The sequence below is a fragment of the Pipra filicauda genome, unplaced genomic scaffold, assembly GCF_003945595.2.
Source record: "Pipra filicauda isolate LSUMZ 115617 unplaced genomic scaffold, ASM394559v2 scaffold16_size7369187_pilon, whole genome shotgun sequence".
Classification (NCBI taxonomy): domain Eukaryota; kingdom Metazoa; phylum Chordata; class Aves; order Passeriformes; family Pipridae; genus Pipra; species Pipra filicauda.
In genome coordinates, this window is record NW_024104207.1 from 3,121,369 (window position 1) to 3,134,432 (window position 13,064).

Genomic DNA, 13,064 nt, shown 5'->3' on the forward strand with positions numbered 1-13,064 from the left:
ACAACTTAGTTTTACATAAATCCCTGGAACTGCTGAAGTACCCATTCAAAAGAAGGCTCTCCCTCATGTCCTCTGTTCATGAGACTAGAAGGAGAAAGCTTTCAAGCTCCTCTTCTGAGGAGATGTTTAACTGTACTATTAGCTTCCCTCCCAAATACACAAATTTAAAAAGAAAAAAGCATCATTAAATGTGAGAAGATTTTAAGTGTCCTGAAGGAGAGGCACCTCTTTGGTAAATCATCATACTCCCCTAACTCTTTTCTAATTCTTAGCTCTTTTATTTTTCTCTTCTATTCATTTACTTTGTCTTCTTTCATTTGAGTTCAAAATTTTCAGCACTGTACTCTCTTCCCTCACTGGGATCCATGCATCCTATTCTCCAGCTGAGGGATGCAGGGTCAGTGCTCCCCAAGAGGGCCCCCTCGCAGTCCTAGACCTGCCAGCAAGATGGGGTGTGGTGGTGGAGAGACACCAGACGGCTCAGTGATTGCTCACAGGTTTGTCTCAGGCTCTTCCTGTTTGCCTCTCTCCCTCCTCGGCTTATATCACACCAGACTCCCCCTTAAGCCCATTTCCATCCAGCTACTCTTGAAGTGCTGTTTTGTGTACAGAGCCTGAATCAGTCAGTGGTTGTAGTGCATCATTTCTCTCCTCATTTTCAGTTCACGCATCAAAGGGGGTGTTTGGCGATATGCCTCCTTCAAGTGAGAAAGTATGAAATTGTTATAGCAGATGGGAAAATGAGAAAATCAGATCATGACAGCAGCAAGGAGGAGCAAGGAAGCAATGGGAGCAATGAGGATCAGGCAGTATCTGACAAGAAGAGACCAAGAGATATAAAAATGACCTCAGAAAAGAGAAATGAAGAAAAAAAGAGGGGAAAACAACAGATTTGCAAAGCAGGGGAAAAAAAAGATTATGAATTTGCAAACTGACCCAAGTAATGTAGCAATAATAAAAACACAGCTCCCTGTAGCTCTGGCAAACTCAGAGAGGAGATAAAGTGTGTGGATGGCTGTTTGACCTGCTGTGCGTTGAGACAGGATAATAAAATGTACATATTGCTTGCTCCTTTGTGTAAACATACTTTTTAAAGACATTTTGCTGAGGGGTATATGTCTGTATGTGTGTGTGGCAATCATTATAAGCCTTCTACTAGAATACATGATTCTGAGTATAAATCTATGCACAAATGCTACATCTCTTGCCCCCAAAATAATCTGTTTTTTTGGTCCAAATCAAAAGGCACAGATCAGCTCATGACATACTCTAAGCCCTTTCCCCTCAAAGAGTGTGCCTGTACCAAACCTGCCTACCAGGAACATTCCCTAGTATGTGCTATCCTCAAATGATGCTTGAACATCGCATGAGAAGAGTGCAATTTGCCACGGGAGAAGACCATTTCAGGGACCTCCTTAAGGGTTAAAGTGTGTGGGTGATCATCTTGGACCTGTGCCTTGGCCTTGTTTTACTTAGGAATACATATGCAGCTGATTAGTCTTGCTGTTTTGGTTTGCCGAAATTTGATGTCCTCACTCAGACTCAGGATGGAGATTGGCTCAACATGTGAGGGTCAGATTCGGCTTTGTGCCCAGACTTGACAGGGTGGCTGCTGGATACAATTTCCTCTTCTGAGCTCTCCTCTAGCATTTTAAGCAATGAGCAGCATCAAATAAATGACTTGCTTTTTGATCCCATTGTAGCAGCTCCCTTATGCAGAGCAATTTGGCAGTGATTTTATTGAAACACATTAAAGGATTTTACAGCATAGTTGTAAATAGTCATAATAGGCCACTTTTAGGTTTCAAGAGGGGAAAAATACATTTTTAATGGAGCTAGGTGACTCAAGAAAAGATTTCTAGAGACTACTGTTTTGGATGAGTTATGCCATCCTAAAATGGTTGTTCATATCTATAGGAAGAACTGCTCTCTAGAGGTGCCTGTCTTTCTTCTTGGACAGTGAAAGAAGTCTAAATAATTAGACTAGCTGACCTACCTAACCTTTAAATAGGTAAGTCAGCTAAGAGAAACCTCACACTGTAGCCAAAACATAGAACCTTACATGTGCCACTCAGTGGCTTTGCACTGGTTTCTTTCAGTTAGTTGTCCTTATTTTTTGCCAGTTTCTCAGTCTTGGTTTGTTCCCTGCCCCACGAGGGCATGGAAGACTATGAGGGTGGGTAGTTATGCTGCCCTGAGGCAACCAGAGAGCTTAGACAGCATTTGTAGTACAAAGTCATCATCTAGAGTTTTAAGTAGAATATTTTCATAATTAAATTATAAACGAAATACAGATTTTTGAACTACTGCTTTTATGGTTTTCTGCTGCTAACAAGCACAGGACTTGTTGATGAAAGATGAGCAAGCAGCAGAGTGGGCTATCAAAGAGCAAATGACATATATACCATCACTGTACAGCACTGCTGCAGCAAAAAACAATTATCCCCTCCTGGGTGCTGTGTGTGTCCTCAAATTACTGTGGCACATTTTCAGGCACAGTCTGCAGAGTGAGAAAGACCTTAAGGATCACCTGACCTCCAGCACTGATGAGTCTAAATTTGGTTGAAGTAGGCACTTGTTTCATTTTGGGTTTGTAACCTCAATTACTGCACTCACCATGAGCCCTTTTCTGACTATTAAATTTGGACCATTACAGGCATGAAAATATCTTATGCTTCAATAAATGACCACATTGATTTAGCAGCAGTTTCTTTTTTTTTTTTTTTTTGGAGTAGAATATTCCTGTATTTCTGAGTATGTATAGGGAATTCCTACAAATACTCTAATAAACAAGTTGATTGGATTTTTTCCAGAAGTGAGGACATTTTTAGAAAATGTAAGATGAAAATCTAGTAGTAAATTTTGAATGTGTTAAAATGAAAACTTATCCTAAATGCCTAATTCAAGCAACTGCAGTCAGGAAGGAGCCCAGAAGCATGACCAATCGATTCAAATACTAATCAACAGCTCAGATGTCCAGTATTGAGTATCAGCTTCTTGCAATAAACAGCCAACAATCTAGAAGCTAAGAGGGGCTTGCAGGCATTATTTGATGAATAATTGTACCTAGAAAATCCATTCAAGAAAGGTTAGATGATTCCAGGAAAGATAAGAATAGCACAGGAGACAAAGTCATCAAATAAATTATTCACTCAGTTCTATTGATTACTGTATTATCAAAACAGATAATATTCTACAGTTACCTGGATCTGCTGCAATAAATTTTTCAGCTGAACCAAAAATTCTTTAGCTTCCTTTGCTTTATCTGAAACACCATTTAAAGCCTGAGAGAGCTGTGCCTGCAAAGAAAAAAAAAGGAGGGGAAAGAAGAAAAAGCAGTAAAATGCAAATGTGTTTCTTAGTAATCCTTGGATTTGATGATTAATAATGTGCTAAAAGTCTTTCTTGTTGTTGCATGTATTCTTCATGCACAAAGTGTTTTTGCTAGGAAAGAACAGTTAAAATTTTTATTGTAATAAGATTTAATAAGGGTGAAATATGCATGTGGGGGCAGTCAAGTATTGTGTCTGCACATTCCACTTTATTGCAGTGACTAGGTAAGTCAAAATACCTTTTTATAAAACAGCTACCCACATGTATAAGCAGATAATAGTCTTACACTTACAGAGTAGCATCTGTCATGTTGAAAAATCCCCGAGTGCTTCCCAAAATGGCACTTTTTTTTCCATCAAAGTCTGCAATCTTTACAAATGTGGTAGACCTTACCAAACCTGAGATACACAAGGATTTCAAAGACAAATCTGCTGTCTCAGACTTCGCAGTAAAGTCTCTTTGGGGTTCCTGTTTTCCATGCTCCAACTCAACAAATGAGTGAATGTTTCTGGAAAAGTTGGAAAAAACCCTTCCTTTAACTTTTGACTGGTGAGATACATGAAACATGTCTTTTGTAAGTCCATACTGAAGATCTAATCTTCCCGTTCCTCAGCTGACACCTGAGATCTCTAGGCTGAACCAGAGGCTTGTTGATGGACTTTGAGGACGAGAAGGAAACAACAGTTCTGCCCCCAGCAGACACAGAATCGACATGGTCTGACTGGACCCAGGAGCAGCTTCACTGGAAGCCTGGATGGTATTACAGAAACTATATTGCTCTGCTTGTGCTCCAACATTACTTCTCCATGCAGATAGGCCCATTACTTGACTAGGATGGTCACCTCACAAACAGTGGCATAGACAAGGCAGAGGTGTTCAATTTTTCTTTGCTTTTGTCTTCAACACTGATGATGGGTTCTGGGGTCCCAGTGACCCAAGTTGGAGGACCATGACCGTGAAAATTATAAACTCCCAGTCAACACCAAGCTTGTGCAAGATTTGCTGCAACAGCTGGATCCCAGTAAGTCTATGAGGCCTGATAGGATCATCCAAGTGTACTCAGAGCTGGCTGATGTCATTGAGAGACCTCTCTCAATTATTTTTGAACAGTCTTGGGAATCAGGAGAGGTCCCAGTTGACTGAAAACTGGCAAACATTGTCCCAGTTTTCAAGAAGGGCAAGAAGGATGAACCTGGAAACTATAGGCCTGTCAGTCTCACTTCAGTGCCTAGTAAAATTACAGAGATTATTCTAGGAGTTATTGAAAAACACCTGAAGGACAAGGCAGCCATTGGTCACAGGTAGCATGGCTTCACAAGGGCAAAGTTCTGCTTGTCAAGCTTGATTTCTTTTTATGACAAAGTTACCCACCTAGCTGATCAGGGGAAGCCAGTTGATGTAATCTTTTTGGATTTCAGTAAAGCTTTCAATACTGCCTCTCCCAGGATCCTTCTGGATAAACAGTCCAGCACACAGGTAGATAAACATACCATGTGATGAGTGAGCAAATGGCTCACAGGTCAGGCACAAAGGTAAAAGGGATTATCCATTCTAGGACCAATGCTCTTCAATATCTTCAAAAATGACCTGGATGCAGGACTCAAAGTTATACTTATCATTATAAGTTATAATTATGTCTGCTAACAACACTAAATTAGGAGGAGCTGTTGACTTCCTTGAAGGCAGAGAGGCACTGAACAGAGACCTAGACAAATTATAGGGCTGGGCAAACACCAACAACATAAAGTTTAACAGGGGCAAGTGCTGGATCTGCACCTGGGATGGGACAACCCTGGGTGTACATAAGACTGGGGAACTAGAGTCTGGAGAGCAGCCCCACAGAAAGGGACCTGGGGGTCCTGGTTGGTGGCAACTTGAAAATGAATCAGCAGTGCCCTGGCAGCCAGGAGGGCCAACCATGTCCTGGGGGACACCAGGCAAAGCATCGCCAGCCAGTCGAGGGAGGGGATTGTCCCGCCCTTCTCTGTGCTGGTGTGGCCTCATATCGGGTCCTGTGTGCAGTTTTGGGTACCACAATATGAGAAGGATATAAAGCTCCTAAAGGAGCATCTAAAGGAGACTACAAAGATGATGAAGTATCTAGAGGGAAAGCCATATGTGGAGCAGTTGTGGTCACTTGTTTTGTTTCAGCTTGAAAAAGAGGAGACTGAGGGGAGACCTCATTGCAGTCTACAACCTCCTCACAAGGGGAAGAGGAGGGGCAGACTCTGATCTCTTCTCTGTGGTGACCAGTGACAGGACTGGAAGGAATGGTCTAAAGTTGTGTCAGAAGAGGTTTAGGTTGGTACTAGAGAAAGGTTCTTCACCCAGAGGGTGATTGGGCACTGGAACAGGTTACCAAGGGAAGTGGTCACAGCACCAAGCCTGACAGTTCAGGGAGCATTTAGACAATGCTCTCAGGCACATGGTGTGACTCTTGGGTATGGTCCTATGCGGAGCCAGGAGTTGGACTTGATGATCCTTGTGGGTCCCTTCCAACTCAGGATATTCTATGATTCTATAATGCAGGACTGAATAAATCCCATCATGAGTGTCCTGTAGGTTAGACACTCTCTCTGTGGATTTACCCTTCAGGCAGACTTGGCAACTACCAGATTGCCAATGTCCAGTTAATTATCCTTACCAAATGTATATGGTAACCAACATCAGGAAACGGAAGGGAAAGTATCTTTGCTAACATGAGGTTTCCAGAAAGTTGGTATCTCTTGTTTCTTGGAACCAGAGTGTGCCTTGAGACAGAGCCTTGTATGTAGGACAGTACAAAGGTTATGAGCCTCCAAGAAGTTGAACCTGGTTGAAAGTCAGTAAGTCACCACTCATTCTCTGCTTCCTTCTTGCTCCTAGAGGGACATAAATTCCTCCATCCCTGAAAAGGGCACAGCACACTTCTTCAGGCTGCCAACGTTTTGAGTGTAGCTCCCACCTGAATGTCACCTGAATGTCTCCTACTCATTCTCCCCCTGTGCTTGCTTATTCACACAGGACAGCAAAGAGCAGACCTGGCAACTCCTCGTGGGCGCTCCACAGCCCAGCCCCAAGGCAGGCAGCCTTCAGCAGGCAGAAGCGCTGCCTAACTCCATACACCTCTGCAGGAAGTGGATACAAACCCTGACTGGGAGCTATGACTGAGCTATAGAGAAAGAAGGCATCCTAGAGATTTTTTTCCTCATTTAGACACAACTTTTTCCTTTTAGCCCAGTTGCAGGTATTCCATTAGTGATAAATTTTAAACTAAAATATGCTTTATAGAATTAATTTGTAACAATGTAAAGGGAAGACATATTACTGTGTATGTTTCTCCATATTTGAATATTTACTATTTTCCTGCACAAACTCCTGTCAATGCACAAAAATTTAAAATGACAATGTTTGACATTGGCACTACTTGAGGTCAAAGGAGCAAATTTCAGGTCCTTGAAAGAGATCCTATTTTCTGCTAGATCAGACAATCAGGACTTCAGGTCAGCTCTCCATGGGCTGATCATGTTTGCCCAGCCTTTGAAGCCCAGCCTTTTTCGTCACCCATTCTGCTTCACCCACAAGGCACATTGAATCTTTGGTTTGTCAACCTGAGACAGAACCAGGTGGAAACAGCATATGACCAAGTGGCTGGGGTAGAAGCAAGAAAGAAATAGGTGGTAAAAGCATATTATGCTATGCCATGGACTGTTGATGCCTAAAGGAGCTGAGGAAAAAAACTCCACAGCAATTTAATTAGGGGCGAGATAAGAAAAGGATTTAATCGTGCCTCCAAGGCACATAGGTTACAAAATGCATGCACCCCTTCTGCCTTGGATGTTACAATTTTATAATACTGTCTAACCAATCCCAGGTTTTTCCACCCTCTGACTTTTTCCCTGGCCCACCCCCTATCCACCCCTGGGGAATTGGGGCTGGGGTCTTTTCAAGACCACCTACTTCATCATTTAGTCTTCCTCGGAGCACAAAGGGCACATGGTTACCCAGTTCTTGAATGTACTCTGCGGTTCAGGCTAGGGTACAAATGTTCTCAAACTGGAGAGGCCTATCTTAAACATAAGTCTAAATATTCTAATGGAATTCAGGGGTAATTGATATGGGGAACATGGAACAGGGTAAAAGGGTTGGGATATGTGTGTAGTTACTATGCTAAGGGTAAGGGTAAAGGAATAAATGCTGCAGCTTCTAAAATCTACTTCTGCTGTATAACTACTTATAAAAATTAGAAAAATAAAAAAAACTAAAAGAACCTTAAGGCATCACTGTCCTGACCAAATTGTCCCAGGAAGGCAAAGGCTCCTTTTTTTCACATCAAAACCAATGGTTGGTCCTGACAAAAGTAAAATTTCTACTTTTCCAACATCTGCCCTAGCTCTCAAATCATCTCGAAGTCCAGACAAGAAGAGCTAAAAGCTGTGTGTGGGCATCACAGCAGCCATAGAAAACCACCACAGACCAATTGTAACCAGCATATGTACCCATGATAATTAGCACAAGCACTCCTGGCTCCAGGCACACTCCCATTGCAAAGAGCTGCAACAGAAACTGAGCCGTGTCATTGTTCAAAGGGCTCATAAGCGAATTGATCTGTTCATTAAAAACTGTTGTTGCATTAACGCAACTGCCGCATGAAGCTGAGAAGACCAGATTTCCATTTGTGAAACCCACTTAGAGATAATAGCCTTGTTTTTCCAAGCATTTATAAAAGATACCTTACAAAGCAGTGGAATTTAGTCATGCCCTTCCCATTAAAATCAAATGGAGCTACATGACTAAGCCCTCAGTAAACCAACCAAGTCATAAAAAATGCCCTGTACAGCCAGAGCAATCTTTCGTACTGCAGGAATATTTATTGGAAACCAAACTGAGATGTTACAAACTCCATTGACTGTGACAATTAATAACTCCTGACAAATGGTACTCTACCTGGAGTTATCTTTACTTTAATACCTGGTCTTGCAACCAATCATGTGGGGGCTGGGGACGGATATCAAGTTTCTATTTCCGTTAATTACAGGAACACTGAGATCACAAGGGTAAGTAATTAAACCCAGATGAGCACAGAAGACCGATGCTTCCTTTGATGTCAGAAAACAAACCAGATAATGCCCACGTCCTTTTTCAACCAAACAGTTCATGCTCATTTAACTTGCTTTCCCTCCATCTCTCTTTAGCAGCAGATTAACTATTGATTAGATAAGCTTGTCCTGATGCTGAATTCTCATAAAGCTTACATGATTTTGGGAACACAACTCTTTAGGCCAGGAAATAAAAGCAAGCATTTGGACTCCAACACCTGCCTGCTACCCTGCTACCCAGCTGTGGCTGTTTCAGCATTTCAGTATATACATATATTTAACCATTTAGAATGGGCAGAGCTAAAATGTGTCCCTCATAGTTCCTCATATTGATAGGCCAAAAGTCCTACCTAAATGTTATAATGGTGTCACTGTTCTTGCTATAAAGGTATAAAAGGATTTAACTGTAGCAGAAGACTTAGGGTTTTACTTAATAACCTTGAACTGCTGGTTCAGATGCACTTTTCGTGCAAGTGAATATAATAAAGTCCAGCTAAATCAGGGGATTTTCATAGATTTATGCCATTGGGGCCCTGTTGTTATTTTACACCCATTTTACTTTCTCTGTAGGAGAAGTTATATACAGCACCGTAGCGCAGAACCTGCACCAATAACAGGGGCCAATCAGTCTAGTATAGCTTTTGTGTCAGCAGTACAGCTGAGGATAAATGCACATTTCATTGCATAGTCCACAGCACATTGTGGACAAGGTTATACACTCTGTAATTTGCCACTAGATTGCTATATAAAGCCAAGACAAAGGAGTCAAACAGTTTGAGCAAAGAGCTAATAATACATGAAAAGCTTATTTGGCTAAGAACAAGCCTTCCAGCTACCTCTAACAGCTATGCCTGGAGCATCTAGAGAGAACACATAAAACTTAAATTACATTTGGCGTAATGTAAGTAATTCACGGTTTGGCCAAAATAACTGAAGGTAATAAACTTGTAGAAATTGCTGTATCAGAGAACTCTTTCTAAGCAGAAATATCTAATTCCAAAGCAATTTATCTGAATGATTGTGAGCTGATGATTTAAGCTGTCTAGCTATATGGTTCCATTATACTTATTTTCTGCCAAGCACATTGTTCTGGGAAAAATAATACTCATAAGAGCACAGTTTTAGAGTCCCCAGAATAATTAATTTTGGGGGTATTTTTTGTTTTTTTGTTTTTGTGGGGGGTTTTTGTGGGTTTTTTTTGCTAGGATTTTGACATTGATTGAGTCTGTAAATCAAGAAAAAAATCATAATCTGTGATACCTTAGTCACAGAAAAAATGCAGTAAAAACACAAGCCACAAGGCTGTTGTTCATTCTTTAGACAATATTTGGCAGTAGGAAAGAAAGAAAATTACTGATTCTGAACTTTGATTACACAAGAGTTTATCACACTGTTCAAAAAGACATCAAACAGTTTTAACTCAAGGTAGAAAATAACACAGCACAAGCTGATCTCTCACACTCTCCAAAACATCAGCCACATTTGAACAGTGAACTCAGACCTCACTCATTAAAACAATTCTGCTCAGAAGTGGATTCTACCATTGGCATATGAATAGCAACTGTGAATTTTTAATTTACTCCTTCTGAGCCAAGAGAACTTCTCTGCACAAGTACTCATCATGTTAGGCAGCAGATGGCTGAGACCTTGGCAGAGCATTCAAACTGAAACAACTACAAAAGTTTGTCTTTCTTCTTGGATGGACAAACAATGCAGATCACCCCAAGAGGCATCTTTTTTGAATCTTAAAATTGAAAGTCAATTTTTCGCTTTGCAAATATCTTAGCTTGTGCTCAACCACTCCATGGCTGAGTGATGATGAGACCAGTCTTGATTTTGACCTCTCCTACGGTGCCTGAAAGGTTCTCTCTGTGCTTCCTTTACTGCTTACTGCAAACAGAGAGTGAGAAGAAGGGAATCCTATAGCCATCGGAGCTCTTTGAACACCTGTAGTAGAAGTGCCTTACCCCCAGTACAGAGGGAAGTTCCAAAGGACTGCTCCCAGTTCTCAGGTATTTAAGTCCACTGTACATTCATATGTATTAAGTAATCATTTTTCCAGGGTCCACTGTTCTTAGAAAGAAAGAGCTAACTTCACACTTTCAACTTTTAAAGTCATGTCTTGGTCTTCATTCAAATGGTTGAAAAGTCTTATTTTTAGCAAGGAGAGCATGGCCAAGTGACCCAGCAGCTCTACCAGACCTCAGCCAACCCCATGTGTGGAAAAGCGGACAGCTCTGACATCTCCCCAGAGGGATCCAGGGAGGGGTAAGGAGCAGGGAATTAGAGAAAGTTTTACTTGTCCACAGTCTTCATCCATTCTACAATTCCTTATTCATCTTTTTGTCATGAAAGTCTCTCCAGCCATTACTCCTGGCTTCTTTGGGAACTGAGTGGGAGGAGACCTCTTTGAGACCCAGGGGAAACATGATGTCCGTGATTCTCTGTGTCATACTTTCTTGTCTAAAATATTTGGGTGGCTCTGGGCTACTCTCCCTCATTGACATGTGGTTGTGGCAGCTTGCACTGAGTTCTGGGTGAAAGGAAGGTGGTGAAAGGAAGGAACAACTATCCCATCTCCTCATAAGCAGCTGCTGCCACTGTGAGAGGATGGGAAGGCTGAGGACAGGATGGCCAAGAACCCTGCAGAAGGCAAACAAGTTAGTGAGATGGACTTGCTAATTCCAGGCCTGGTTGAGCCTAAGATTTTCTGGCTAAGGTGAGGCCAACATGGCAGGGAATCTGTGGGTTTTCTAAATCTGAGCAGGGGCTGCAGGGTCCCCGGGAAGTCGGGAAGGACCAGAGACCTAAGAGCACCAGGCCAAAGGGAGAAAAGTCTGGGAGGATGATGGACATGAAGTACCTCATGTCCTACAAACCCCAGTGTGTTGTTGGGGCACTGGGATGAACAAACCCCAGTGCTGAGCATCACCCCAGCTCTGGGCATCACTCAGGTCCTCCCGGTCCTCCGGGGGGACTCACCTTGTGCTGCTTCCACATGGCTCCCAGGGCCTTCACGTCGTGCTTGCTGTGCTTGCCCTCCTCCAGGCACTGGTAGCAGACGGGGCTGCGGCAGCTCACGCAGTACATGCTGTAGTTCTCCAGGTCGTGCTCGGCGCACGTCGGCAGCTTGCGGCCGCCGCCCGCCCCCTTCCCGCCGCCGCCGTCCCCTCCGCCGCCGGGGGCGCCGGGGTGTGCGGGCGGCGGGGCCAGGCGGTGCTTGGCGAAGGGCCCGCGGGCCGGGTGGCAGCGGAGCTGGCAGGCTGCGCAGTACAGCACCTCGCATTGCTCGCACAGCACGGCGGCCGGCTCGGGCGGGCTGCGGTCGCACAGCTGGCACTTGGCGGCGGCGGCGGCGGCGGCGCGGCCCTGTTGGTAGCGCTGCACGATGGCCTCCAGCAGCCGGTTGCGCTGGAAGCCGCGGAGCCCGCGCTGGTCCAAGGATGCGCTCCGGTGGCACTGCGGGCAGGTGAGGGAGGAGCTGGCGGGGCCAGCGCCCCGCGGAGCCGCCGCGGCCCCCGGGGGCGCGGGCACCAGCGGCAGCACCCGCACGCCGTTGGGGGACTTCAGGCTGGGGGTGTAGGACCCGTAGCCACTGTCGGTCTCGCTGTGCAGGCTCAGCTTGTCCGCATGGTCCCCGCCGCCGCCCGCCGCGCACTCCGAGTCCAGGCAGGCGGCGGAGCCCGCGGCCGTCCCCGGCCCCGCTCCCGCTCCCGGTGCGGCGGCGGCAGCCGGCGGAGCGGGGCCCCGCGGGTGGAGCAGGGGCGGCAAGTGCTGCTCGCTCTCCGGGGTCTGCACGGCGATGGTGCGGGCGCAGGGCAGGCAGACATTGTGCGAGCAGGGCAGGATGATGGGCTCCCGGAACAGCGAGCCGCACACCGGGCACTTCAGCTCCTCTTCCATGGCCGCGGCGCGGCTTTGTGCGCGGGCTCCTCAGGCGGGCGGCGCGGGGTCGCCGCCGGTTCCCCCCATCCCCCGGCGCCCCCTTCGCCTCCTACCTCCACTCCAGGCGCTGGGCGAGGCCAGGAGGGCTCCGGCCGCCGCTCCCGCGCCGCGCGGTTCAGCACCCTCCGGGCAGAGACAGCTCCGCACCGCCCAGCCGGGAGCGGGAATGGGGCCGGGGGAGCCTCCCGGCGGCCGGAGGCTGCTCGGGGCCAGGGAAAGCCTCCCCGCCGGCCGTAGCTAGGGCAGGGAGCGCGGTGGGACTGTTTTAACGTTGGTGGCATAGAGTAATAATATATGGGGAAGGGAGGCGGGGGGTGGAGGGAGGGCAGGAGTGGGAAGGGGCGGGAAGAGCCCTTTCCAGCAAATAAAGTGGTCGCGCTCTCTGCGGCTGGGGACGGCGAAAACATTTTTTAAAGGATCTCTACACAGCGATGTCTTCATATCTTTAAATAAAGCTATTGTTTGGGTAGCGGATTGAACGCAGGCGGCGTTTCGTTGTCCCTAGTAGCCCTTTCTCTCCTCCCCGAAAAAGGAGGACGCTCGCCAACAAACTAAACGCGTGCCTCTCCTTCGTAGAGCACTTACCATGCTGGAGCACAACCAAGATGCACAAAATGTCAGGCACTGACAGAGGGAGGGATGAGAAAGGGGTTAAAAGGGAAGCGCGAACCCCGGCTACGAACGCCGTGGCTGGCAGGGGCGGCAGAG

At 45.6% G+C, this 13,064-nt stretch overlaps 1 protein-coding gene across 4 annotated transcripts in view; it reads right to left on the reverse strand.

Moving 5' to 3' along the window:
• The window catches only part of TRIM67 (tripartite motif containing 67), a 45,389-nt gene extending 32,664 nt beyond the window's left edge, over window positions 1-12,725 (reverse strand). For 3 of the 4 annotated variants that reach the window (XM_027721392.2, XM_027721390.2, XM_039379502.1), the window contains exons 1-2: window positions 11,394-12,725; window positions 3,204-3,299 (exon numbers count right to left, since the gene is read on the reverse strand). In XM_027721392.2, coding sequence (XP_027577193.1) covers window positions 3,204-3,299; window positions 11,394-12,314 — 1,017 coding nt within the window. In that variant the 5' untranslated portion in view covers window positions 12,315-12,725. The remainder of the gene's footprint in view (window positions 1-3,203; window positions 3,300-11,393) is intronic. The other variant, XM_027721391.2, reaches the window with a different exon arrangement.
• Between the last annotated feature and the right edge of the window lie 339 nt (window positions 12,726-13,064).